Source organism: Salvelinus alpinus, chromosome 4, assembly GCF_045679555.1.
Source record: "Salvelinus alpinus chromosome 4, SLU_Salpinus.1, whole genome shotgun sequence".
NCBI classification, from domain to species: domain Eukaryota; kingdom Metazoa; phylum Chordata; class Actinopteri; order Salmoniformes; family Salmonidae; genus Salvelinus; species Salvelinus alpinus.
The window spans coordinates 61405417-61431700 of NC_092089.1; the positions used below are offsets into that span (position 1 = coordinate 61405417).

At 44.3% G+C, this 26284-nt stretch overlaps 1 protein-coding gene and 1 long non-coding RNA gene across 4 annotated transcripts in view; both read left to right on the forward strand.

The window, feature by feature from the left end:
• The window catches only part of LOC139574064 (fibroblast growth factor receptor-like 1), a 60339-nt gene that overhangs the window by 29517 nt on the left and 4538 nt on the right, over positions 1–26284 (forward strand). For all 3 annotated transcript variants that reach the window (XM_071398210.1, XM_071398211.1, XM_071398212.1), the window contains one exon: positions 4469–4741. In XM_071398210.1, coding sequence (XP_071254311.1) covers positions 4469–4741 — 273 coding nt within the window. The remainder of the gene's footprint in view (positions 1–4468; positions 4742–26284) is intronic.
• Positions 9857–13274, forward strand: LOC139574066 (uncharacterized). The gene is made up of 4 exons (XR_011674710.1): positions 9857–11494; positions 12015–12838; positions 13036–13152; positions 13261–13274. It is a non-coding gene; the product is annotated as an uncharacterized lncRNA (long non-coding RNA).

The window sequence follows — 26284 nt, forward strand, 5'->3', positions numbered from 1 at the left end:
TTGTGGTCTGGATATTTTATAATTTAATTTAGGATACCATCAAAATGTTTGTATTTTGTCCTATAGTTCATTCAATGTAATTGGAGAATCCAGTGGGTTTTGGTAGTGTTAATAACTGATTTGTAATTGATCATGTTTTTGCTGTTTGTTCTTTTTTATAGGGCCACAACGATTGGAGAAGTGGTTTATCCATACATCTAAATTTTGAATAGTTAGCTCTTTGTGTTGTTGTTTGGTTAGTGTGTTCCACTTTTCCCATAAGTGGTTAGATTCTATGGATTACATTGAGCTGGTTTCTGAAGTGCTGTTTCTTCTTTTTTCTTAATGTATTTCTGTACTGTTTTAGTGTTTCACCATAGTGAAGGCTCAGGTTTTCTTGGTCTCTGTGTTTTTGGTTGGATAGGTTTCTCAATTTCTTTCTTAGGTTTTTACATTCTTCATCAAACCATTTTTCATTGTTGTTCATTTTCTGAGGTTGTCTGTTTGACATTTTTACATTTGATAGGGAAGCTGAAAGGTCATATATACTGTTTTGGCTTTCTACTGCCAAGTTTACACCTTCACTATTGCAGTGAAACTTTCTGTCCAGGAAGTTGTCTGAAAGGGATTGAAATTGTTGTTGCCCAATAGTTTTTTGGTATGTTTCTACTCTACTTTGCTTCCATGTATAGCATTTCTTAATAGTATGCAGTTTGTTCGGCTTTGATGCCTCATGATTCAGTATTTCTCTGTTCAAGAAGACTGTGATTTTGTTGTGATCTAATAGGGGTCTCAGTGGGCTGACAGTGAATGCTCTGAGAGACTCTGGGTTGAGGTTGGTGATAAAGTAATCTACAGTACTACTGCCAAGGGATGAGCTGTAGGTGTACCTACCGTAGCTGTCCCCTCAAAGACTACCATTGACTATGTACAGACCCAGCATGCGACAGAGCTACAGGAGTTGTGGCTCCAGGTAGGTGTTTGTCCCCCTGAGTGCTGACAGTGTCAGTTTCTTGTCCAGTTCTGGCATTTAGGTCGCCACAGACTAGTACATGTCCCTGGGCCTGGAAGTGGTTGATCTCCCCCTCTAAGATGGAGAAGCTGTCATCGTTAATGTATGGGGATTCTTTTGGGGGGATGTAGATAGCACACATGGCTACATTTTTCTATTTTGAGATCATTTCCTTATTTATTTCTAACCAGATGTAAAATGCTCCTGTTTTGTTTAATTTAATAGAGTGGGTTAGGTCTGCTCTATACCAAATTAACAGTCTCAGTCTCTACCCTGTTTCACACCTAGTAGTTTGGTGGATGGGACTACCTACTCCTTGTAAACTAGAGGGCAACCTATATACCATGTTTCTTGTAGGATGACAATGTCTGTATTTTGGTGGTCTGGGTTTCTGCTCTTTAGGCCAAAGACAGATGACCTCAGACCTTGTATATTCCAGCATGAGATAGTCAAAGCTTTGTGTTCCATAGTGTTCACTGTTGTTATCCGTGTGGTTTAGGCTCAGACCATTAGGTTTAAGCAGAGCATGCTGAGCATCTGGTGAATGCCTCTTAGGTTGCAGGATGGGACTTGGGTGGGCGTATTAGTGGAGGTTCTCTCTTTCTCTCTCTTGTTCTCTTTCTCTCTCTCTCTCACACACACACACACACACACACACACACACACACACACACACACACACACACACACACACACACACACACACACACACACACACACACACACACACACACACACACACACACACACAACACATTAGGGGGGCCCTGCCCAAGTCTCAGACAGTCATATCACTCCCACACTGCCCTACGATCCCCCCAGGCCTGTTACATTAGAGCACTTGTCTCTGATCTCTCTCAGCACCCAGCAGTGTGTGTGTGTGTGTGTGTGTGTGTGTGTGTGTGTGTGTGTGTGTGTGTGTGTGTGTGTGTGTGTGTGTGTGTGTGTGTGTGTGTGTGTGTGTGTGTGTGTGTGTGTGTGTGTGTGTGTGTGTGTGAGGCTCACAGAGTGGTAGTAGGGGTCTCTGTCTGTCCACCCCTCCATCCCCCATCCATTCCCCAGCCTCGGTGTGTCTACAGTGGGGTGTAGTGTGTGTTAGCACCCAAGAGCGGCCCAACGCCACTCTCCACCGTTCTCTCAGCTCCCCAGGCCACTTCAACGCCGATCCGCCAGTCTCTGAGCCAACTTGTGTGACAACCAGACACCTCCACAACAGCACCAACCAGCCTAACTGACAAACAGACAGTCATGCTTTTGTGTACCCCCTCTACTCTCCTCCTCCTCTCCTGTCTTTCATTCCACCTCTCCCCGGTTATATGTGACTGTGAGTGAGGTGCGCCACGTCCGAGGGAGCAGCCTGGTGGGTGAGATTGGGGAGAAGGAGGCTCTTTACTTCAGCCTCTCTGTCTCACTCATCTGGTGCTGACTTACTGGCAGCCAGGCTGTTTCAATGAGGCCTCCATGGATCCACCCAACCTGCGTTTAGACTGCCAATACTAAGCCAAATCTCACATACAGTATGAATGCCTTGAAGCCAACATTTTTCCCAGTGAGGTGAATTAGCGAAGGTCAATGTAATGATCCGTTTATGAGAGAATGCTGTGTTAACATTCAAACCGGCTGGAATAGGTCTTTATGCTCTACCTTTATGTTCTATTCATGGAGACGGAGGAATTTTATTCCATACTTGGTGCAGTCAGTGAAACCATCTCGGCCTAACGTTATGGAATGTGCTGTAATTTAATTCCAGCACCAAAACAATCTTTACTTTTTCTGCCGCTTTTTCTTCTGGCACTTTCCTGGATGGCAACCAGTAGACACCAGGTGAAAACACTTCACTCCTCCACAGAGATGTGTAGCGCAGAGAGAGAGAGAAAGAGAGAGAAAGAGAGAGAAAGAGAGAGATACTTTATTTTGGAGGAGGGAGTTTTGTTTTTAGATTCCTATAATCTTGGCAGTTCTCACAGCAGCTGCTGGTACTGCTACAGGATGTGACAGTACCAGGCATGAATGAGCGGTGCCGTCCAACGCACACACACGCTTACATACACACAGACACGCACACACACCGGCTAACTGCCGTCCAACACACACACACACCCCGGCCCACTGCCGTCCAACACACACACACCCGGGCCCCAGTGCTGAGGCAGCTCAGGAGGGCCAGAGGAAATGGAAAGGGAGCTCTCATGGGAGTCTCGGAGGTCTGAATGAACAGGATGAAAAGAGCCTTGTGCACGCAAGGACCGTATAAAAAAAAAAAGAGAATCCCCCTCAAATAGTTGAGTAAAAGCCCCCAAAGTTGCCCCTCGCTCTTCTTGAGAAGGTTTATGTTTTTGAGTGGACTTTAGGCGTACACAAGTTGGTTTGTTTTGCTGATAGGAAAGATCCCTTGGGGTAGCCTAACCCGGTTCTATACACACCTACTTACACATCTGTGTCTGAGGGCCTGGGCACGTACAGTGTGTGTGTGGGTGCGTGCATGCATGTGTGTGGAGTGAAGTTGACACAGGGCCCCCCTCACCGAGTCAGACAGTAGTTGACTCAGAGACAGGCTTAGTGTTAGTTAGGGGGAAGCAGGTCTCCGGTCTGCCTCTCTAATTCCATTTTATTTTCCATGGTTCATCTGGCTCACCTGCCCAAGGTCATTAGACCCTGTGTCGCCAGCAGCAACAGAATGAATAGAATGTGTCATATGATAGACGAAGGTGTTTTATTTACAAGGTGCAGAAAAACATCAATGTGAGTTTGAATTAAACTGCAAATGAAACATACAGTACTGAATATTCTTGAATGGTGGAATTATAGTCAGTTCATTTAAATGATTTAACCAGCAAATAGGCTATGCAAGGCCCATTGATAGAATAACATGGAAATGTAATGAAAAATGTAGGGAATTATGAAAGGAAACTATGCTATGATTCCAATGACAATCTTTGCTGTATGAATTGAACTGCTTGTCCAGCATCAAGGCCATTGGAGCATGATTCAAACATGGACCCTCGTCCACTGCAGGCTATTTTCCTTAGCAGAACGTTAGTATGTCTTACCAGATGCCCAGGTCTGGCGACTAACTCCTCTGAATAAGTAATCCACAAAACAATGTACCTGTAGGAGAAACTATCATTTGTGTCTGTGATTATACACCACGACGTCATGATCCAACGTGACAAAGGGTGTACTGTACACAAAATAACGGCACTATACTCCATTTGCACTCTGTTCCTCTCTCTGCAATTAGATTGATGTATATTGATACTGGAGCTAAAACTGTATATTTGTTTATCCACTGCTCATTCTCTTACAGCTCTATGTTCACCGTACCTTGCCTATCACTAGCAGCACCGTATCACCAAGTAAAATTCGGAGTATGTGTAAATGAACTTGGCGAATAAAGATGATTCTGATTCGGATATTTTTGAATAAAAAAGCTGTAGAGGAAAAAAATGATGTGATCGTTGTCTGCCCCTCTCTCAGGTCCCCCGTGGGTGAGTCGTCAGGTGGAGGAGCGCCAGACAGCGAGGTTGGGGCAGACGGTGCGGCTGGCGTGCCCCGTAGAGGGTGACCCTCCTCCTCTGATCCTGTGGGTGAAGGACGGGCGTAACGTACACCCGGGCTGGAGCCGCTACCGGGTGCTGAAACAGAGCCTGAAGATCAAAGAGGTGGAGCTGGGGGACGCGGGGGTGTATATGTGCCGTGTCACAAACGGCTTCGGAAGCATTGCCCTCAACTACACCCTCATCGTCATCGGTAGGGCCAAGGAGCGTCTGATCTCATCCCTAGTCAATGTCCACACACTTACATTTCATACACATCATGTAAACACACATTACATACACACATGCCTTATGCTTTAATTCTCTTTTGACTCCTTTAATGAATACGTACCTCTCTATATTCTCTCATACCTTAGTCAGTTAACTGAATAACTCCAAACCTGTCCCATATCAGACATACTCCCTGAAATGTTACTAAGACGTGTCCATATAAAATGACGGCAACATTTCCCCAGTACCTTGGTCTAGTAGTGTGACCTAGCCTTGATTCTACAGTCACAGTTCACATTAAGAGGGATTGTAATACAGGAGGCCTACTGGCCCCACGTTAGCCCCTAGATGTGATTATATTTGACAGAACCGACATGACTGGCAGCCCTGGCGTTATTAAAAGAATATGGTTTCATTTACGTAACCGATGCAAAATGAAAATGTACAAGTGAGCATTGTAACAATGCCAATTTATGACTTGTTAGCATTACAGAACCCCAGCAGCTCTTCTGTCAGGTTTCATATCAAACCTCAGGAGAACAAAGAGAGGATTCTTTACCGGCTGCTCCTGTCACACTACACCCTGGTGCTTGTTTATGGTGCCGGTAATTTAATCCAGTGTTCCTTATTTTACACACACTGTCGGGGGTTTCACCCCCCTCTGACACAATGAGAAATTAATGTTGCGTGTGTGTATCAGTGTGTGAGGTTGTGTGGTAAAAGAATGAACTCTGTCTGGAAGGTGGTTGGAGGGGGGGGGGGGGGGGGGGGGTAGAGGGTTTTGGCAGTGTAGCTTTTGCGAAATAGTTCTGGTTGAGATTGAGGAGGGATGGCTGCTGGGGGACTGTAGACCGGGCATTCTCTGCCAAAGCACTCGTCAAGGAGACCGCTGAAATAGACGTCCTGCCGCCTGCACCACTATAAATCTGCTCCGGTCCAGTGATGCTGAAAGACTGAGAAGTTGTGAGGAGCGCTGAGCGGGACGGAGCCCCCAGCCCTTCCTGTGCTGGCCTTGGTGTGTGTGTGTGTGTGTGTGTGTGTGTGTGTGTGTGTGTGTGTGTGTGTGTGTGTGTGTTTGTGTGTGTGTGTGTGTGTGGAGGATATAGAGGAGGAGGGAGGGTAATTACTCTGTTGATGACTGAGGTGGCTGAACTGGCCCTGATCGACCTCCACGGACCTCGTCCTCTGTGTCCTCCTCGTCATGTTAGAACTCTGAACAGGGCCTCCCCTCCCTCCAGCCTCCCTGCGTGGGGAGTGAAGGTAGCCTGCTGCTTTCCTGTTTGGTCCCCTGGAGTAATGTGGAACTGTGAGTTATAGTGGCCTTGCTCTCTCTGGGACTCACTGTGCTGAAGTCTTACTGAAGTCATTAACTAACAATAGCCCTAGAACAGCCCTGGAACAAAACAGGCTAAAATATGTAGTTTCAGTCTGTGTTTAATACAGAGGCTCAGGGCAATTTGTGAAGGATATGGGCTGATGGTTTATGATTGTTGTAAGTTTGTGACACAAAGCAAGGGTTGTGACTTTGCCAAATTCGATCTGTTGAATTAAGTTTAAACGGGGTATGAAAAAACTCTAGTGACCCTTCCGAGGTCCCTGACTGGTACCACTCAGGGCCTCCCCTGCAACAAAAAACACTGATCAGATCAGTGGCGGTCGCTGCCGTTTAAGATGAGGGAGAACCCACATTATTTTTTATGAGCATGGCTTTATTTCTATTACATCATATTGAATGACTGTCATTCATATTCCATTCACCCAGTTCAATGTAACATCGATAGGTTTAGGCTACTAAATGATACTCAAATTTTCACTATACCCATCATGAGGTTGCTACAACTAGCCTACGAATGAAAGTTTAGAACGTAGGTGCACACAGGTCGAGAGAAAAATATGAGGTAACAGACAGTGACACATGGACAGATAGTGACACATTCAATACTGCCTTGCACACTCTTGCCTGCATCTAGCTGATCTAGGGTGTAATCATTAGTCCAACAGTTGCAAACGAGAGTTTATATTGGACAAATTCAGGTATGTTTATCCCCGTTTCGTTTGCTTCCGTTTAAGAAAGGTTTTTCAACAGAATCGGCGGATTGAATACACCCCTGATCACACGTAAACACAGTTCACTTTCATAACAGCCACATTGCATTCCTTCTCTCATCTATGCACTCACCTCCTCTCACCTTTTCCTTCCACTTGTGGACTTCAATGCACAACACATCAGCTGTGTGTGAGCAGGCGAGAAAAAAAACTTTCCATGCCAAATCATATCATAACCGCTACACACAGCCTACATCGTTGTCACCATATTAGCTAAAGAAAGAAAGAAAGAAAGAAAGAAAGAAAGGGGGATTCCTAGTCAGTTGTACAACTGCATTCAACTGAAATGTGTCTTCCGCATTTAACCCAACCCCTCTGAATCAGAAAGGTACAGAGGGCTGCCTTAAGTGACATCCACATCTTCATAGCTAATATAACTAACGCGTTAGTAAACCCGCTACAATCATGGAGTAACGTTACAGTGTACAATCAGTAAGCAGTTCAGTAAGCACTTTAGCAGTTACACCGGCAGGTCCCGGTGGCAATAAATTAGTAAAACAAAAGCTTACCTTGACTTGGAAGAGTTCCAGTGTTGTGTTGGATAGTCATAGCCAGCTAGCTAACATAGCTTCCCTCTGTTTGAGCCGGGTGTTTGAGTAGGCTAAACCAGCTAGCTGCATTTGGTGGCAAAGTAAGTGAAAGTGAAAAAATTATGAAATATAGCTATCTCTCTCTTGCTTTTCCTTCATTTTTGAAGAAGTTAATTTGTTCAAAACTGTTAAACTACTGTCTTTCTCTCTCTTTGAGTCAACTACTCACCATATTGTATGCACTGCAGTGCTACAGTGGGGAGAACAAGTATTTGATACACTGCCGATATTGCAGGTTTTCCTACTTACAAAGCATGTAGAGGTCTGTAATTTTTATCATAGGTACACTTCAACTGTGAGAGACGGAATCTAAAACAAAAATCCAGAAAATCACATTGTATGATTTTTAAGTAATTAATTAGCATTTTATTGCATGACATAAGTATTTGATACATCAGAAAAGCAGAACTTAATATTTAGTACAGAAACCTTTGTTTGCAATTACAGAGATCATACGTTTCCTGTAGTTCTTGACCAGGTTTGCACACACTGCAGCAGGGATTTTGGCCCACTCCTCCATACAGACCTTCTCCAGATCCTTCAGGTTTCGGGGCTGTCGCTGGGCAATACGGACTTTCAGCTCCCTCCAAAGATTTTCTATTGGGTTCAGGTCTGGAGACTGGCTAGGCCACTCCGGGACCTTGAGATGCTTCTCCTTAGTTGCCCTGGCTGTGTGTTGCGGGTCGTTGTCATGCTGGAAGACCCAGCCACGACCCATCTTCAATGCTCTTACTGAGGGAAGGAGGTTGTTGGCCAAGATCTCGCGATACATGGCCCCATCCATCCTCCCCTCAATACGGTGCAGTCGTCCTGTCCCCTTTGCAGAAAAGCATCCCCAAAGAATGATGTTTCCACCTCCATGCTTCACGATTGGGATGGTGTTCTTGGGGCTGTACTCATCCTTCTTCTTCCTCCAAACACGGCGAGTGGAGTTTAGACCAAAAAGCTCTATTTTTGTCTCATCAGACCACATGACCTTCACCCATTCCTCCTCTGGATCATCCAGATGGTCATTGGCAAACTTCAGACGGGCCTGGACATGCGCTGGCTTGAGCAGGGGGACCTTGCGTGCGCTGCAGTATTTTAATCCATGACGGCGTAATGTGTTACTAATGGTTTTCTTTGAGACTGTGGTCCCAGCTCTCTTCAGGTCATTGACCAGGTCCTGCCGTGTAGTTCTGGGCTGATCCCTCACCTTCCTCATGATCATTGATGCCCCACGAGGTGAGATCTTGCATGGAGCCCCAGACCGAGGGTGATTGACCGTCATCTTGAACTTCTTCCATTTTCTAATAATTGTGCCAACAGTTGTTGCCTTCTCACCAAGCTGCTTGCCTATTGTCCTGTAGCCCATCCCAGCCTTGTGCAGGTCTACAATTTTATCCCTGATGTCCTTACACAGCTTTCTGGTCTTGGCCATTGTGGAGAGGTTGGAGTCTGTTTGATTGAGTGTGTGGACAGGTGTCTTTTATACAGGTAATGAGTTCAAACAGGTGCAGTTAATACAGGTAATGAGTGGAGAACAGGAGGGCTTCTTAAAGTAAAACTAACAGGTCTGTGAGAGCCGGAATTCTTACTGGTTGGTAGGTGATCAAATACTTATGTCATGCAATAAAATGCAAATTAATTACTTAAAAATCATACAATGTGATTTTCTGGATTTTTGTTTTAGATTCCGTCTCTCACAGTTGAAGTGTACCTATGATAAAAATTACAGACCTCTACATGCTTTGTAAGTAGGAAAACCTGCAAAATCGGCAGTGTATCAAATACTTGTTCTCCCCACTGTATATAGCTGTAGCTTATGCTTTCAGTACTAGATTCATTCTCTGATCCTTTGATTGGGTGGATAACATGTCAGTTCATGCTGCAAGATCTCTGATAGGTTGGAGGACGTCCTCCGGAAGCTGTCATAATTACTGTGTAAGTCAATGGAAGGGGAGTGAGAACCATGAGCCTCCAAGGTTTTGTATTGAAGTCAATATTCCCAGAGGAGGACGGAAGCTAGCTGTCCTCCGGCTACACTATGGTGCTATCCTATAGAGTGCTGTTGAGACTACTGTAGACCTTCATTGTAAAACAGTGTGTTTAAATCAATTATTTGGTCACGTGAATATGTTTAGTATAGTTTTATCTAAAAAGGACAACTTTTTAAATGTTTTACTATTTATAGTTTTATGAAATTCACTGAGGAGAATGGTCCTCCCTTTCCTCCTCTGAGGAGACTCCACTGATGCAGAGATACAGTACCAGTCAAAAGTTTGGACACCTACTTTTTTTCTTTATTTTTACTATTTCCTACATTGTACAATAATAGTGAAGACCTCAAAACTACAAAATAACATATCTGGAATCATGTAGTAACCAAAAACGTGTTAAACAAATCAAAATATATTTTATATTCTTAAAAGTAGCCACCCTTTGCCTTGATGACAGCTTTGCACACTCTTGGCATTCTCTCAACCAGCTTCACCTGGAATGCTTTTCCAACAATCTTAAAGGAGTTCCCACATATGCTGAGCACTTGATGGCTGCTTTTCCTTCACTCTGCGGTCCAACTCATCCCAAACCATCGGGTTGAGGTTGAGTGATTGTGGAGGCCAGGTCATCTGATGCAGCACTCCATCACTCTCCTTCTTGGTCAAATAGCCCTTACACAGCCTGGAGGTGTGTTGTGTCATTGTCCTGATAGTCCCACTAAGCCCAAACCAGATTGGATGGCGTATCGCTGCAGAATGCTGTGGTAGCCATGCTGGTTAAGTGTGCCTTGAATTCTAAATAAATCACTGACAGTGTCACCAGCAAAGCACCCCCACACCATCACACCTCCTCCATGCTTCACGGTGGGAACCACACATGTAAAGATCATCCGTTCACCTACTCTGAGTCTCACAAAGACATGGCGGTTGCAACCAAAAATCTCAAATTTGGACTCCACCGGTGTAATGTCCATTCCTCATGTTTCTTGGCCCAAGCAAGTCTCTTATTATTATTGGTGTCCTTTAGTAGTGGTTTCTTTGTAGTAATTCGACCATGAAGGCCTGATTCAGTCTCCTCTGAACAGTTGATGTGGAGATGTGTCTGTTACTTGAGCTGTTCTTGCCATGATATGGACTTGGTCTTTTACCAAATAGGGCTATCTTCTGTATACCACCCCTACCTTGTCACAACACAACTGATTGGCTCAAACACATTAAGAAAGAAAGAAATTCCACAAATTAACTTTTAACAAGGCACACCTGTTAATTGAAATGCATTCCAGATGACTAACTCATGAAGCTGGTTGAGAGAATGCCAAGAGTGTGCAAAGCTGTCATCAAGGCAAAGGGTGGCTACTTTGAAGAATCTCAAATATAAAATATATGTTGATTTGTTTAACACTTTTTTGGTTACTACATGTGTTATTTCATAGTTTTGAAGTCTTCGCTATTATTCTACAATGTAGAAAATGTAAAAAAAATTAAGGAAAACTCTGGAATGAGTAAATGTGTCCAAACTTTTGACTGGTACTGCATGTCAGGCTGTAGTACGACAGACAGACAGACCGAAAGGGCAACTCAAGCCAGATTTAAAGAGCAACTGCCCCTAAAAAGCAACTACTCCCTTTGAAAATGGTATATGTGGCATCGATATAAGTCAGAAACATTTCTTTTTTGGGGTCAAAATTGACTACAAAGTGGAAATAGGATAATTTTGGTAATACAGTGTAAAACTGAGTTTGGAACCTCAGTGCGTCACAACGAGTAAATTAAGGATGAGTTTGGATTACAATTGTCAACAATTCATGCCCCCTTTTGCCAAGCTCCACGTGCAAATCGCCCCTCCGCTTCCCTTCATTGAATGGGGCATAATTGTTTCATCACCCCCAACGCTTTCAAAGGATCACGGAACCTATACGGATTGAACATGCCTTCACTGCCAAAGTTTTATGGTATGCATGCCCGGCCGAAGAACCCTAGTATGTGGAATATGTGCTTGGAGTTCGTCGGTCCCCAAGTCCGCACCAGTAACGCTAGTTTGGTGTGCAACGACCGGTGGTGGTGAGTATAGCCAGAGATACTGGAATATAATGACCTCTCTGGTATAATTTTGCTAACGTTATTGCTGATTTATGTAAGTAGCTATCTTTTAATAAAGCGAGAATGAGTAGTGGGCGTACTCATTACAATTTAATTAGGTCGTAGCTCATACATTTGTGTAGATACTGCTGGTTATGTGACGTTAAAATGTTATAATGCTAGCTAACGTTATCCTACAAGTCGGATTTGCAAGTTAATTCGTAACTCATACAAGTACATTTTGTATTGTATCGGGCAAAACGAAATAATCGATGCAGCTATGATGGTAACTAACTCATGACTGCGTCTGACTAATACAGTGAACTAGGAGCAACAAACCGTAATGGCGTCACCGGCCTGTATCTAATCCAATCTGGAGCTAGTCAGTCTACACCTGTAAAGCATACAATTAGCGTGCCCACTAGTTACCACAGCCACAAACTCAAAATTGGCTATATCGTCAAAGTTTTATACAAAATTTGTTTTTTGGTCTTAATTTAAGGCAGAGTGAAGGAAAAGCAGCCAACAAGGGCTCAGCATATGTGGGAACTCCTTCAAGACTGTTGGAAAAGCATTCCAGGTGAAGCTGGTTGAGAGAATGCCAAGAGTGCAAAGCTGTCATCAAGGCAAAGGGTGGCTACTTTGGAGAACACTTGTTGTGGTTACTACATGATTCCATATGTATTATTTCATAGTTTTTTTGTCTTCACTATTATTCTACATTGTCATTTTTTATAATAATTCAAACCACCCGCAGGCTGGATTGGACACCCTCGCGGGGCGTATGTTTGATACCCCTAATTTAAGGTTAGGGTTAGGCATAATTTTAGCAGTCTGACTAAGGATAGGGTAAATATGGTTAGGTTTAAAATCACATTTTAAGAAGAGAAATTGTAGAAATAGGCAGGCTTTGGGACTTTGTGGCTGTGGTAACTAGTGACGACCTAGAATTAGCTTGACCCGAGTTACTGCCCTGATGACACAGACGGCTTCGTCAACAATGTTAATGTGTGTTGTGTGAGAAAATACCTGGTTTGATGAACTAGTAGGTTAATTGCCCAGCCAAGCAGATACAAATTGTAGAGTCATTTTGGTAGTGAAGTGCATTATCAAAAAACCTTTGCACTTGGCTGTCCCCATGTCACAGGCCCTCCCAGTCAACACCACCTCATAAGATGAGGTGGTGTTTAAAAGGTTTGCCTGCTGCAGTTGTTCGAGAGATGTCCAGTTTGCAGCCGAACATGCAACATAGAAAAGTCCAGCAAGGGAACTCTCAGCATCACGTAGACATGCCCTCGCTGTGCGCTTTCCTATAAATTGAATCAGGTTGGTGAAATTTGACCTGGTCGAAGGTCAAAACAGTTTCGAGTTTTTTCCCAATTCACCTTCATAATCTAGCCTGTTGGAACCAACCGGATCGCTGCATTCACCAAAGGTGAATGCAGTGATCAGGTTGGTTCCACCAGGCTAATCATAACAACCATTAATAACGTAATCAGTGCTCTGTGTGTGTGACCGACCAGTATCTTTGATGAGGGGCCAGGAGCTGATCTGCGCTGCCATGCCCATCAATGGGGCACTGGCAAAGGCCTCACCTCTTGCCTGCTCACCAACCATCGTGATGGGGAGACCATAATGAGGTATGTTTAGTCTGACCTGTTCAAACTTCAACATAGTACCTGTTTGTGTGTCAGATATTGCCTATCCTAACTACCACTGTTAATAGAACAGTGACTATGTGTTCACAGAAACGTCTATGGAGCCAACACATGGAGACTTGCAAGATGATGTGATGTCCAGACTGACAGACGGGCTTGAAACTGATGTCTGTAAATGGAGAGAGACCTTGCACTTGGCATAAAATGTTTACTAGACACAACTTTGACTTGTATTGTCTTTTGTATTATAGAATTGAATGGTATCTGTCAATATGGGGAGGGAGATGGAACAGTATCTGTATCAGCTGGGAATGACAATGAAAGGTGCACATTGTTACATTAGCTGAACACTGCTACTATTGTATTATGTAAAGGGTTGTTTATTCAGCAATTGCATTCTCATATTACTCTGTGGGCTACTGACCTATTCAAAGCTTCCTCTGACATCTCACCATACATCTATCTGCCTGTAGTTATTGAACTCAACGTGCAGGAGGTTTGTTTGTTGTGGTTGAGTGGGGGAAAACAGCTGAAATGGTGTCCCTTGAGAGGGCAAAAATGAAATGTATGTTAGGAGAAGTACAATATTATCATAAGGAGACATATAGGCAGAGGAAGTCGAAGAGAGGGAGGAAGAGGGTGAGCTTGAGTCGGGTAACATTTTTAGAAAAAAGGCAGATCGTTTGTCGAAGAAGAATGGTAGAAAGTGTAAGCAGAATGAGTCGAATTCCGGATCGAGGTCTGGAGGAGAAATGGAATTGAGGGCGGATTATCGGAGGTAGCAGGTGTGGTGAAATCCTCAGAGGATAAAGATGAGTCTGTGACATTTTTGTAGAAGGTGGACCCCTGCCTTTTGTGATTTCAGGGTGGGTGAAAACGATTGGGTGCTATGGAATCAGTGAAGGTAACCTGAAGTGGTTTGGTGTTAATTGGGACAAGAGATGTGACTTGTTTCGCTCTCGAGCAAATTGAAAGGAGTGATTACTGTGAAAGTGGATCAACTGAAGGGGAAGATTCCCAGTGTTTGTGATGCTTGTAATTTGGTGTGACACAGAAAGGGTGGCATGAGTGGTGAAACACAAGAGTCATTGAGTTTTGATGTTGAGTCCCTGCCCGACAAAATTAATGTTTGGATATTTCAGTTATCCCGTACAAGCTTATGTGCCAAATACATTACATTGTTACAGGTGTCAAGCTTATGGGAATGTGGCAGCAGTGTGCAGGAGGGAGGTTCCAAGGTGTGCAGAAGGGAGACAAACGAATGTGTAGCATTGGGGAAAGAAGCGGTATGTGTTAATTGTAGGGGTGCCTGTAGGGTTGTGAATCTGAAGTGTCCGCTGCGAGAGAGGCAGGTTGAGGATACCAGGGTTAGAGTAAGGCAGGGGGTGTCGTATGCTGAGGCAGTGAAGAAAGTTGAAGAAGATGGTTCTAGGGGGAGTCGTGTGTGTACTAGATCTGTATCAGTACAGAGGGAAAGGCCAAAGAGTGATATGTGATTGGCTATTTAGCATTCATAGCAATGGTTATCAACTGTACTGTAGGGATGGAACTTAAATTGCAGAAAATAGAGGTAGTGGTGGCAACTGCAGAGAAATATTTGGGTGTACAAGATTTGACATCAGAAGACTTACAGGGTGTGTTGAGTGGTGGTGTCCCGTCCTTTCAGACTGTTGGCCTGAGGTAGGACTAGATAGGTTTAAATAGTGGAGTAGGGTGGTGGGTTTTTAATGAGTGTAGGGTTAGATGGTAGGGCATTTGTTGATTTACTTTTTCAAGCAAGGTATAAGGGAGTTATATTCCAGTCTAGTTGGTGGCAGCAATGCAACATTTATTGGATGCCAACCGCTGTTAAACCTCATCGAAGAAGGGGAAATGGCTGTAGGCAAGGTTCTGACAGATGGGTGTGTCTTGGTGGTGACAAGGGCACACCCAAGAAATAACCACATCAAGCCACACCTCTAAGCCAACTCGTGTTTGGCTTCTGTCATGGCCGCCAGCATTTCTTGAGGAGCATGCCAAAGAACGAGTCTAAATCAGTGTGTGCACTTCCCATTTAAGTATTCAACACAGAGGTACACTATATGACCAAAAGTAAAAAATCATGGGCAATAATATGGAGTTGGTCCCCCCTTTGCTGCTTTAACTGCCTCCACTCTTCTAGGAAGGCTTTCCACTAGATGTTGGAACAATGCTGCTGGGACTTGCTTCCATTTAGCCACGAGCATTAGTGAGGTCGGGCACTGATGTTGGGCGATTAGGCCTCGCTCGCTGTCGGCATTCCAATTCATCCCAAAGGTGTTCGATGGGGTTCAAATCAAAGTTTGTCACATGCCCCGAATACAACGGGTGTAGACCTTACAGTGAAATACTTACTTACAAGCACTAACCAACAGTGCAATTGTTAAGTAAAAAGTAGGCATTAGGTAAACAATAGATAAGTAAAGAAATACAAAATAAAAAGAACAGTAAAATGACAGTAGCGAGGCTATATACAGGTGGTACAAAGTCAATGTGCGGGGGCACGGGTTAGTCGGGCTAATTGGGGTAATATGTACATGTAGGTATAGTTAAAGTGTTTATCGTCTATGCATAGCCAGAGTAGCAGCAGTGTAAAAGAGGGGGTTGGCAGGTGGCGGGACACCTGTTCAGGAGTCTTATGGTTGAGGTTAGGGCTCTGTGCAGGCCAGTCAAGTTCTTCCACCGATCTCGACAAACCATTTCTGTATGGACCTCGCTTTGTGCATGGGGATCATTGTTCTGCTGAAACAGGAAAAGTCCTTCCACAAAGTTGGAAGCACAGAATCGTCTAGAATGTTATTGTATGCTGTAGCGTTAAGATTTCCCTTCACTGGAACTAAGGGGCTTAGCCCGAACCATGAAAAACAGCCCCAGACCGTTATTCCTCCACCAAACTTTACAGTTGGCACTATGCACTCAGGCAGGTAGCGTTGTCCTGGCATCTGCCAAACCCAGATTTATCCGTTGGACTGCCAGATGGTGAAGTGGGATTCATCACTCCAGAGAACACGTTTCCACTGCTCCAGAGTCCAATGGCGGCTAGCTTTACACCACTCCAGCTGACGTGGTGATCTTTGGCTTGTGTGCAGCTGCTCAGCCTTGGAAACCCTTTTAATGAAGCTCCCAACAAACAGTTATTGTGCTGACATTGCTTCCAGATTTGGAACTCGGTAGTGAGTGTTACAACCTTCAGCACTCAGCGGTCCCGTTCTGTGAGTTTGTGTGGCCTACCACTTTGCGGATGAGCCGTTGTTGCTCCTAGACGTTTCCACTTCACAATAGTGGCACTTACAGTTGACCGGGGCAGCTCCAGCTGGGCAGAAATTTGATGAACTGACTTGTTGGAAACCTATGACGGTGCCATGTTGAAAGTCACTGAGCTCTTCAGTAAGGCCATTCTATTGCCAATGTTTGTCTATGGAGATTGAATGGCTGTGAGCTCAATTCTATGCACCTGTCAGCAACGGGTGTGGCTGAAATAGCCGAATCCACTAATTTGAAAGGGTGTCTTCATACATTTGTATATAGTGTATTTGGTGACATTTAATAACACTTGTTGTCAACATGTCTCCAATCTTATCAACTCCTCCTCATAGCAAGCACGGCCAGAGAGGCAAGTCTAACCTCAAGTTCCCATCCCTTTTTTTTAATGACTGCTGCAATCCTGCAACACACTGAGTAGAGTATACTTGTCATAAAAATGTAATTTTATCCCTGTAGCTGATATTCTGTTCTTGGCTCTTGATGCCTCGGTGTGATAATTTGGCTGTAAACCCGAGTGAGGTAACAGTAATTTTAAAACTATTTTTTAACACATAGACCACAGTTCTCACTGAAGTACTTTTTCTTTGTGCTTTTCTGCACACAAGTGTAAATAGAAACATGTTTTTCCCACAATAGTGGCAGCAGGAAATTACCCCATAGGTATTAGTTGTGCTCTTGACCTGCATTTTTGCAGCTGCATGATATGTTTTAATGGCATCGTAAACACAGGTCCAATCTCACACTGCTGGGTAAGTACTGCTGGGTTGTTGCTGCTGCGTTATGTGCTGCTCCTTTGCAAAAACAAGGATTTACAATGTCTCCCTCTTTTTACCTCCATGGTAGTAAAAGTGTTATGTTGTCAGGGGATGTTTAAAACATTTGGAAGCTGTCAGAGTTCAGGAGAGGTAAAGCTTGACCCTGACCTCTAGTGACCTTCCCACCACTCACTCTGGATATCCTGTCCGGCAGGGGGACAAATCCTTCATCACTCCATTTCCCTCCCTAGTCCCCAGTGTCCCACTCACAGCACCCAGGCCCCAAGGCCCCTCCATCTCCCCCAGGGCCTGGCTGGCTGTACCCCTATCACTGGCTGTACCCCTATTCCTAGCTGTAGCCTACCACTGGCTGCACCCCTGGCTGTAGCCTTGGTGGTCCCTTAGTCTGCAGGAATACAGTCCCCTGCTGTGTAACCCTGTTGTTTTAGGGCCAGGCCGCACGCAGCCAACATTGTTAATGCTCAGCACTAGTGCCTCGCTTGGGAATTCTGCAGGAAAGGACTGAAGCTCTCCCTCGACAGTTGTAAATCAGGGATGGAGTCGGTAACAGTTGTTGCCCCAGTTCTGGGTCACATACCATACCAATACAAGAGGCAACGGAGGTCTACCAGACCCACTGAAACAGAAATGGAAGAGCAGTCATGTAGAGTTCGATACTAGGCAGATTAGTCTATTTGGCTTGCATGACCTTGCTGTTCTATATATGCCCTGTGTAAATGTTGACTCCAAACAACCACACATGGTAGGAGAGAGAGAGGCATTCTATTCTATGACTATGAGACTGGATTCTGGTCAGACGGGAGGCGAGTGCGGTCTGACAGTCGGTCAGTGAGTTAGGGCTGAAGGTTTTATAGAGGGCCTGGTGGAGCAGCTCCAGCCCCAGACCTTTTGTTCTTTGTTTGCAGGCGGTGAGTTACATGTGTTGCAGTTTAGCCCACGCCTCCCTCACCTAAATGGATAATTGTATCGAAATTATACTGGCAGGCCCAGCTCTAGAATGCTTTACGAGACGAACGGACGGCAGGGGGGGGGGTATTAGGCAGGCGGGGTGGTTCAGTCTGCTGCGGCCACAGTGAAGTTTGTCAGAAATGCAGGCACACTTTGGGTTGTGCCATGTAAAAGGAAAAAGGGGGGTTAGTTGCCAGGAGTCACAGCCACCAGTGTTAATAAATTACTCAGTGTGGTTAAAACTGAACACACCCTCCACCAGTTTCCTCCCTCCACCTAACTGACCATACTCCTGGAAATAGAGTGACTCAACAGTTACCACCACAAACCCCTATCCGTTGCCTTTTAAATCTACGGCTTTTCTCTCTTTTCCCTCCCTGTTCTTTCCAAGCCAGGCAATATTTGGAGAGAGAATGATTTACACGTATTTTTCCAGGCAGCTCCCTGTTTCTTGTCTCTCTTAACGGCCCGTGAACTATCGGTGAGGTAAGATTTGTGAGTTGTTAACATGTTGAGAGATAAAAAGCTCTTGACAGTGAGTAGTGGTTTCAGTGCTACAGTTGAAACTGGAGGCGTTACATTAACTCATCCGAACAGTGAAATATGCGCGTGAGGGAGAGGGTCGCCCCTTTGATCATGTTTCCACTGACGTGACAATGATCTAATTTCTAATTGTGATTACTGCTAGTGTAACACCGAACCCCACGACAACCCGACCCACCCGGGCCTCCTAGAACATGTTTGTTTTTTCCCTCATTCATTGTAGGGAAGTTGAGGCAAGTTCAAAGCACAAACACATATGGACACAAATGAATCCATGCTTGTGAGTAGTGGAAGAAAGGCCTTTGTTGGGGCAAAAAAAGGGGGAAAGATTAAAGGATGTTTGATGAAATTGAAACCATTTGGTCTCATATGAAATTAAGCTGAACAAAGAGAGACACAGAGAAAGAGTTCTCCGTTGTAAATAAGTGTGGGTAGCAGGACAAGCAGTGAGGGAGTCAGTTCTGTCTAGACTTTTGAGACCTAGGGCAAGGGCAAATGCCATAGGGAGGTTAGGGTTAAAGATAGTGCCAGGATGTGGGTGAGGTTTAGGTTAAGTATGTAAATACGTTAAAGGTTAATAGTAAGGCTAGGAGAGGGTTTGGCTGAGAGCCAGAAGGGTTCATGGTCAAGGTTAACATTAGTATTAGTCAAAACAATACCACATTTTAATTGCAATTTGCAATACAAGGAATTTTCATTGTGCAATAATTTAAAAAGATCAGCTTTAATATTGCAGATTGTGGCTTCTATCAATGTAATTGTCTGCATCATTTCCAATCCCTCATATATAATATTTGAAATATATATATTTTAAAAATATATTTTCCTTTATTTTTTTCCACTAACCCTACTAACCTGGGGTGGCAGGTAGCCTAGTGGTTAGAGCATTGGACTAGTAACCAAAAGGTTGCAAGATCAAATCCCCAAGCTAACAAGGAAAATATCTGTCATTCTGCCCCTGAACAAGGCAGTTAACCCACTGTTCCTAGGCCATCATTGAAAATAAGAATTTGTTCTTTACTAACTTGCCTAGTTAAATAAAGGTAAAAAAAATCCCCTTATTGGAGTGATCAAACAATAATTAGGCTTCCACTTCCAGTTTATACATTTCACAGACAGTATATTTTACATTAGTTATCTTTTGTTTGTTTTAGTCCTAGCCTTCAGATTCCCTCCAATCTATCTCTGAAGACCATCCAGTTTTGATTTCTAGCTGCCATACAGTTTCACAAAAATTCTGAACCTTTCTATTCTCATAGTTCCTACAGATTGTAAATTAAAGATAAACAACTTTGCTTGGTGTATTATTAGATTATTGATCGATTGACTATGATTTATCAAATCACCCAGCAGTGCTATATGGAGAGTTGGCTCCAAGTAAATGTTGAATTTATTTCAGCCATTCTGAACCTGCGACCTTAACAAGCTACATATGGACAGTACCAAAATGCATAATATTTGTTGTTATATTTGTTCTGTCTTTTCTGGTGGATTAAATTGAAATTGCAACCAGCTTTCTATTGCTTGTTTTAGAACTGGCGATGTATTGGAGATTATTTCATTTTCAAGTAACCGAAAGTGAGAGGTTGTAATCTGAATGAAGGGGAAAAGGCAATTTTTTTAACCCTGGGTGAGACATTCTTACTGATCTACTAGAGAACCAGTTCGGATTTAAGTATATTTTTTGTATGATTGAAGCCTTTAGTGAGAGGTCCAATGCTTTAATATTTAATAATTTCTGCTCTCCAAATTAATATTCATCATATAAACAGGCTCATTTAATTTTGTTTGCCTTGCCTTTCCAAATAAAGTGGAATATTTTTTGCTCATATAATTTAAAAAAACAAGTCGTTAAGTGTAGGCGGGGCCATGAGTAAATAAATAAACAGGGATATGACAAAATAATTAATCATGGTGATTTACCACAAATAGATCGGTGTTGTCCTTTCCATGGTAGCACAATCTTATTTTATTTGGCTAACTTTCTATTAAAATGTATTGTAGTGAGATCCTTTCTTTCAGAATATATGACCGTCGGACCATTTTATTGATAAACTGCACGATAATGTAAAAGTTACTTTTTTGGGGGGGAGATCCAGTACAATACGTAATATGGTGCACTTATCATTGTGCGACCATTAATGTGCTCTCTGTACCAAAGACACCCTTACACTGTTATCTGTTTTCATTTAATGTTAGTGAGAACAGCTCAGAACAGATGCTGTCCAGATCCATAATCATTCTGCTTACAAGTGTAGCGTTTCAGCTTAAAGTCAACATTACTCCAATATAACCCCTCACTTTCAGACCCTTGTCCCCTAATCTCTAACCAGTGGGCCTCAAGCCTCCCCCACATCCCCCAGGCCCTGGGTGGCTAGCTAGGCCCTCCATGACCCAACAGAACCCTGCCAGCCTCTGCTTCTCTACTGTTAGATCCAAGGGTTTGATCCAAGGGTTTAATTAAACTGGAAGGATGCAAATTAGCCACCTTGACGGGGTCGCCACATTAAAGCAGCTTTCATCCAGATTTTCATGGTGGTTGACTCACTGGGGGCCTGGGCTGGGACCTTAACAGGCAGGATGCACCGGGGCCCGCCCCTTCTCCCCCTCCACGCCCCACCTCGCCCATCAGCCAGGCACAACAGAGAAGAAAAGAAAAGGCACATTAGGTGGGGGTAATTTCCTATGGAGTCGCCATGCGCCTGCTGCTGCAAAACGCTTATAGCTCTATAAAAGATACCAGGAGACTTCTAATTAGCCTTTCCTCTCATGCTGTGTGGAGGGACGCTGACGATGCTTTCTAATTTGCCTGACTGCCGTTCTGCTTGCCTCTCTAACTCTCTGGTTTCAATTGACGTGAGCCAGAACAGACACTCGGTGTCCTGCTGGAGATAGGTATTCGTGTAACAGTATAACTTTAGACCGTCCCCTCGCCCTGACACGGGCGCGAACCAGGGACCCTCTGCACACATCAACAACGGTCGCCCACGAAGCATCGTTACCCATCGCTCCACAAAGGCCACGGCCCTTGCAGAGCAAGGTGCAACACTACTTCTAGGTTTCAGAGCAAGTGACGTAACTGATTGAAACGCTACTAGCGCGTACCCGCTAACTAGCTAGGCATTTCACATCCGTTACACTCGCACCTAAATACTGTATGTCAATTTCACGTTGAAAGAAACATGGCTCAATGAGATTTGTAATTGAGTCTTGATAATTGATGAACTTGAGAGTCATACAGTGCATTCAGAAAGTATTCAGACCCCTTACTTTTTCCACATTTTGTTACTGTACAGCCTTTTTCTAAAATGGATTCAATTGTTTTTTTTCAGTCTACACAGAATACCCCATAAATGACAAAGCAAAAACAGGTTTTTAGAAATGTTTGCCAATTTATAAAAAATGTAAATGTGAAATATTCAGACCCTTTACTCAGTACTTTGTTGGAGCACCTTTGATTACAGCCTCGAGTCTTCTTGGGTATGACACTACAAGCTTGGCACACCTGTATTTGGGAAATTTCTCCCATTCTTCTCTGCAGATCCTCTCAAGCTCTGTCAGGTTGGATGGGGAGCGTCGCTGTACAGCTATTTTCAGGTCTCTCTAGAGATGTTCGATCGGGTTCAATTCCGGGCTCTGGGTGGGCACTAAAGGACATTCAGAGACTTGTCCCAAAGCCACTCCGGCATTGTCTTGGCCGTGTGCTTAGGGTCGTTGTCCTGTTGGAAGTTGAACCTTCACCCCAGTCTGAGGTCCTGAGTGCTATAAAGCAGGGAGGATCTCATCAAGGATCTCTCTGTACTTTGCTCCGTTCATCTTTCCCTCGATCCTGACTAGTCTCCCAGTCCCTGCCGCTGAAAAACATCCCCACAGCATGATGCTGCCACCACCATGCTTCACAGTAAGGATGGTGCCAGGTTTCCTCCAGACGTGACGCTTGGCATTCAGGCCCAAAGAGTTCAATCTTGGTTTCATCAGACCAGAGAATCTTGTTTGTCATGGTCTGAGAGTCTTTAGATGCCTTTTGGCAAACTCCAAGCAGGCTGTCATTTGCTTTTTACTGCGGAGTGGCTTTTATCTGGCCACTCCACCATAAAGGCCTGGTTGGTGGAGTGCTGCAGAGAGGGTTGTCCTTCTGGAAGGTTTTCCCATCTCCACAGAGGAACTCTAGAGCTCTGTCAGAGTGACCATCGGGTTCTTGGTCACCTCCCTGACCAAGGCCCTTCTCCCCCAATTGCTCAGTTTGGCCAGGTGGCCAGCTCTAGGAAGAGTCTTGGTGGTTCCAAACTTCCTCCATTTAAGAATGATGGAGTCCACTGTGTTTTTGAGGACCTTCAATGCTGCAGATATTTTTTGGTACCCTTCCCCAGATCTGTGCCTCAACACAATCATGTTCTGGAGCTCTACGGACAATTCCATCAAACTCATCAAATTTCAATCAAATTTGTGACATCAGCTGATGTCACAAAGTGCTGTACAGAAACCCAGCCTAAAATCCCAAACAGCAAGCAATGCAGGTGTAGAAGCACGGTGGCTAGGAAAAACTCCCTAGAAAGGCCAGAACCTAGGAAGAAACCTAGAGAGGAACCAGGTTATGAGGGGTGGCCAGTCCTCTTCTGGCTGTGCCGGGTGGAGATTATAACAGAACATAGCCAAGATGTTCAAATGTTCATAGATGACCAGCAGGGTCAAATAATAATCAGTGGTTGTAGAGGGTGCAACAGGTCAGCACTTCAGGAGTAAATGTCAGTTGGCTTTTCATAGCCGATCATTCAAAGTAGCTCTACCGCTCCTGCTGTCTCTAGATAGTTGAAAACAGCAGGTCTGAGACAGGTAGCACGTCCGGTGAACAGGTCAGGGTTCCATAGCCGCAGACAGAACAGTTGAAACTGGAGCAGCAGCACGACCAGGTGGACTGGGGACAGTAAGGAGTCAGGTAGTCCTGAGGCATGGTCCTAGGGCTCAGGTCCTCCGAGAGAAAGAGAAAGAAAGAGAAAGAAAGAAAGAGAGAGAATTAGAGAGAGCATACTTAAATTCACACAGGACACCGGATAAGACAGGCAAAATACTCCAGATATAACAGACTGACCCAACCTCATGGCTTGGCTTTTGCTCTGACATGTGCTGTCAACTGTGGGACCTTATATAGACAGATGTGTGCCTTTTCAAATCATGTCCAATCAATTGAATTTACCACAGACCACGGGAAACAGGATGCACTTGAGCTCAATTTTGAGTCTCATAGCAAAGGGTCTGAATACTTATGTAAATAAGGTAATTCTGTTTTTTATGTTTAATTCATTTGATAAAATTTCTATAAACCTGTTTTTGCTTTGTCATTCTGGGGTATTGTGTGTAGATTGATGAGGAAATTTTTTATTTTAATCAATTTTAAAATAAGGCTGTAACGTAACAAAATTTGGAAAAAGTCAAGGGGTCTGAATACTTTCCGAATGCACTGTACATCGAACAATAAGCTTTGTTATATTTAAAATCTGAACCTCAAATCTTCTGAACTTCCGAACTGCTTTTAATGTTCTTGACAAGTTCTATGATTATTTTCTAGTCTGTGAATTGCTTTGCTCAAGTTGAACTAATGTATATGTCATTCAGGTCCATATCACTGCTGAAATCTTATGACCTGTGAAAGGAAGGTAAAACACCTCTGCTTCATTTTCTCTTCATTAACATTATTGTTTTGGTAATAGTTCACCACCACCATGGTGTGTGAAATGGAACTGCCACGTAATACTCTATTCTTTCAATTTCTAAGATCAATTGAACGACTAACTGTTCCGTCATCTTCAAAAGTCAGCTGTGCCGTCACTAATGAAAATCACTGTGAAACCATGTTTGTTTTGCATTCGATATGGGCCCGTGTTCAGATGGAGAGTGCTCCCTGAGACACAGTGGCACGTATGTTTGAACACGGGTACCCGGTAGGAATGAAGAATGGGCCTTTTTGAGGGGTGACCCTTTAAAGTTCTCCCAGTAGGAAAGAATAATATGGGACCTTATAAACACGCCTTCCACATGAAGAGTGTTAGGGTTAGGGGAGCTTCAGGGCTGGGACTGGGGCTGCCCTCCTTCGCCCTCTCTCTCGCCCAGACCTGCCGTTTCCACCTCCGCCCTCCCTCACTGCCCCTCTGTGTGTGTTTCTGTGGTTCTGGACTGGAGCAGAGGAAAAGGGGTCCCCTGTCCTTCAGCCTAGCGCTACACCAGTCCAGCACCACTTTCCTTTCCACTGCTTCACTACACACAGGAGCCAGAGCTGGCACAGTTTGCCCAGCCGTAAGGTAAAGCCATGCTTTACCTCAGTCATTACATCAGGCCATTCCACTGACAGCTGCCTGAAAGTATGACGTACTTTCTTGAACTGGATAATCTTTATCAACCAGTCACTTTTCCAACGAATAATTTAAACTGGTCAGAGATTGCATCATGTATATTTAATGTATAGAGATAGTATCAGAAAAATTTCATATCCAGTACATAGAAAATGGTCCAATGTTCTCCTAATAATGCTGCATAAGGGAAACCTCTGTTCTGTCCCTCTGCACCTGTTTCGAGAGAACATCAGCACACAGAGAGTAAAGGAATGAGCCCTGGCTAAGACCTCTTTCGAAAAGATAATGCCCCCCTAATTCCACCTCGGTGTTGCTGAATAGCCACCTCTCCCGTGCCAGAGGGAACCGTTGCTACACCCAGGCTTACTCTCCCAGAACCCTGGGCCAATAGCAACAATGGGGGCTAGCAAAAAAACACTTGGTGCTGGCTTTGGGCTCTCCTGTACCTCACTACGCAGTGTTAAGCAGGGCGCGGCCCTCTGGCTGTCATATGGCCCTCTGGACAAGAACACCAGGATTAAATCAGGACAAAGAACAGTATCCACACACACACAAGCGCACACACACCTGACTTTGACCCTTCATACCTGGTGACCTGAGGTTCCATCAGGCAACAGTGATGTTGGCATAAGACACGGCTAGGCAGAGCAGACATTGTGGACAATCAGCTTAGTACACAGACCAGAGAATCTTGTTTCTTACGGCGCTGCGAGTCCTTTAGGTGCCTTTTGGCAAACTCCAAGTGGTCTGTCGTGTGCCTTTTACTGAGGAGTGGCTTCTGTCTGGCCAGTCTACCATAAAGGCCTGATTGGTGGAGTGCTGCAGGGATGATTGTCCTTCTGGAAGGTTCTCCCATCTCCACTGAGGAACTCTAGAATTCAAGGCACACTTAACCAGCATGACTACCACAGCATTCTGCAGAGATACGCCAGCCCATCTGGTTTGCACTTAGTGGTACTATCATTTGTTTTTCAACAGAACAATGACTCAACACCACCTCCAGGCTGTGTAAGGGCTATTTGACCAAGAAGGAGAGTGATGGAGTGCTGCATCAGATGACCTGGCCTCCACAATCACCTGACCTCAACCTAATTGAGATGGTTTGGGATGAGTTGGACCGCAGAGTGAAGGAAAAGCAGCCAACAAGTGCTCAGCATATGTGGGAACTCCTTCAAGACTGTTGGGAAAGCATTCCAGGTGAAGCTGGTTGAGAGAATG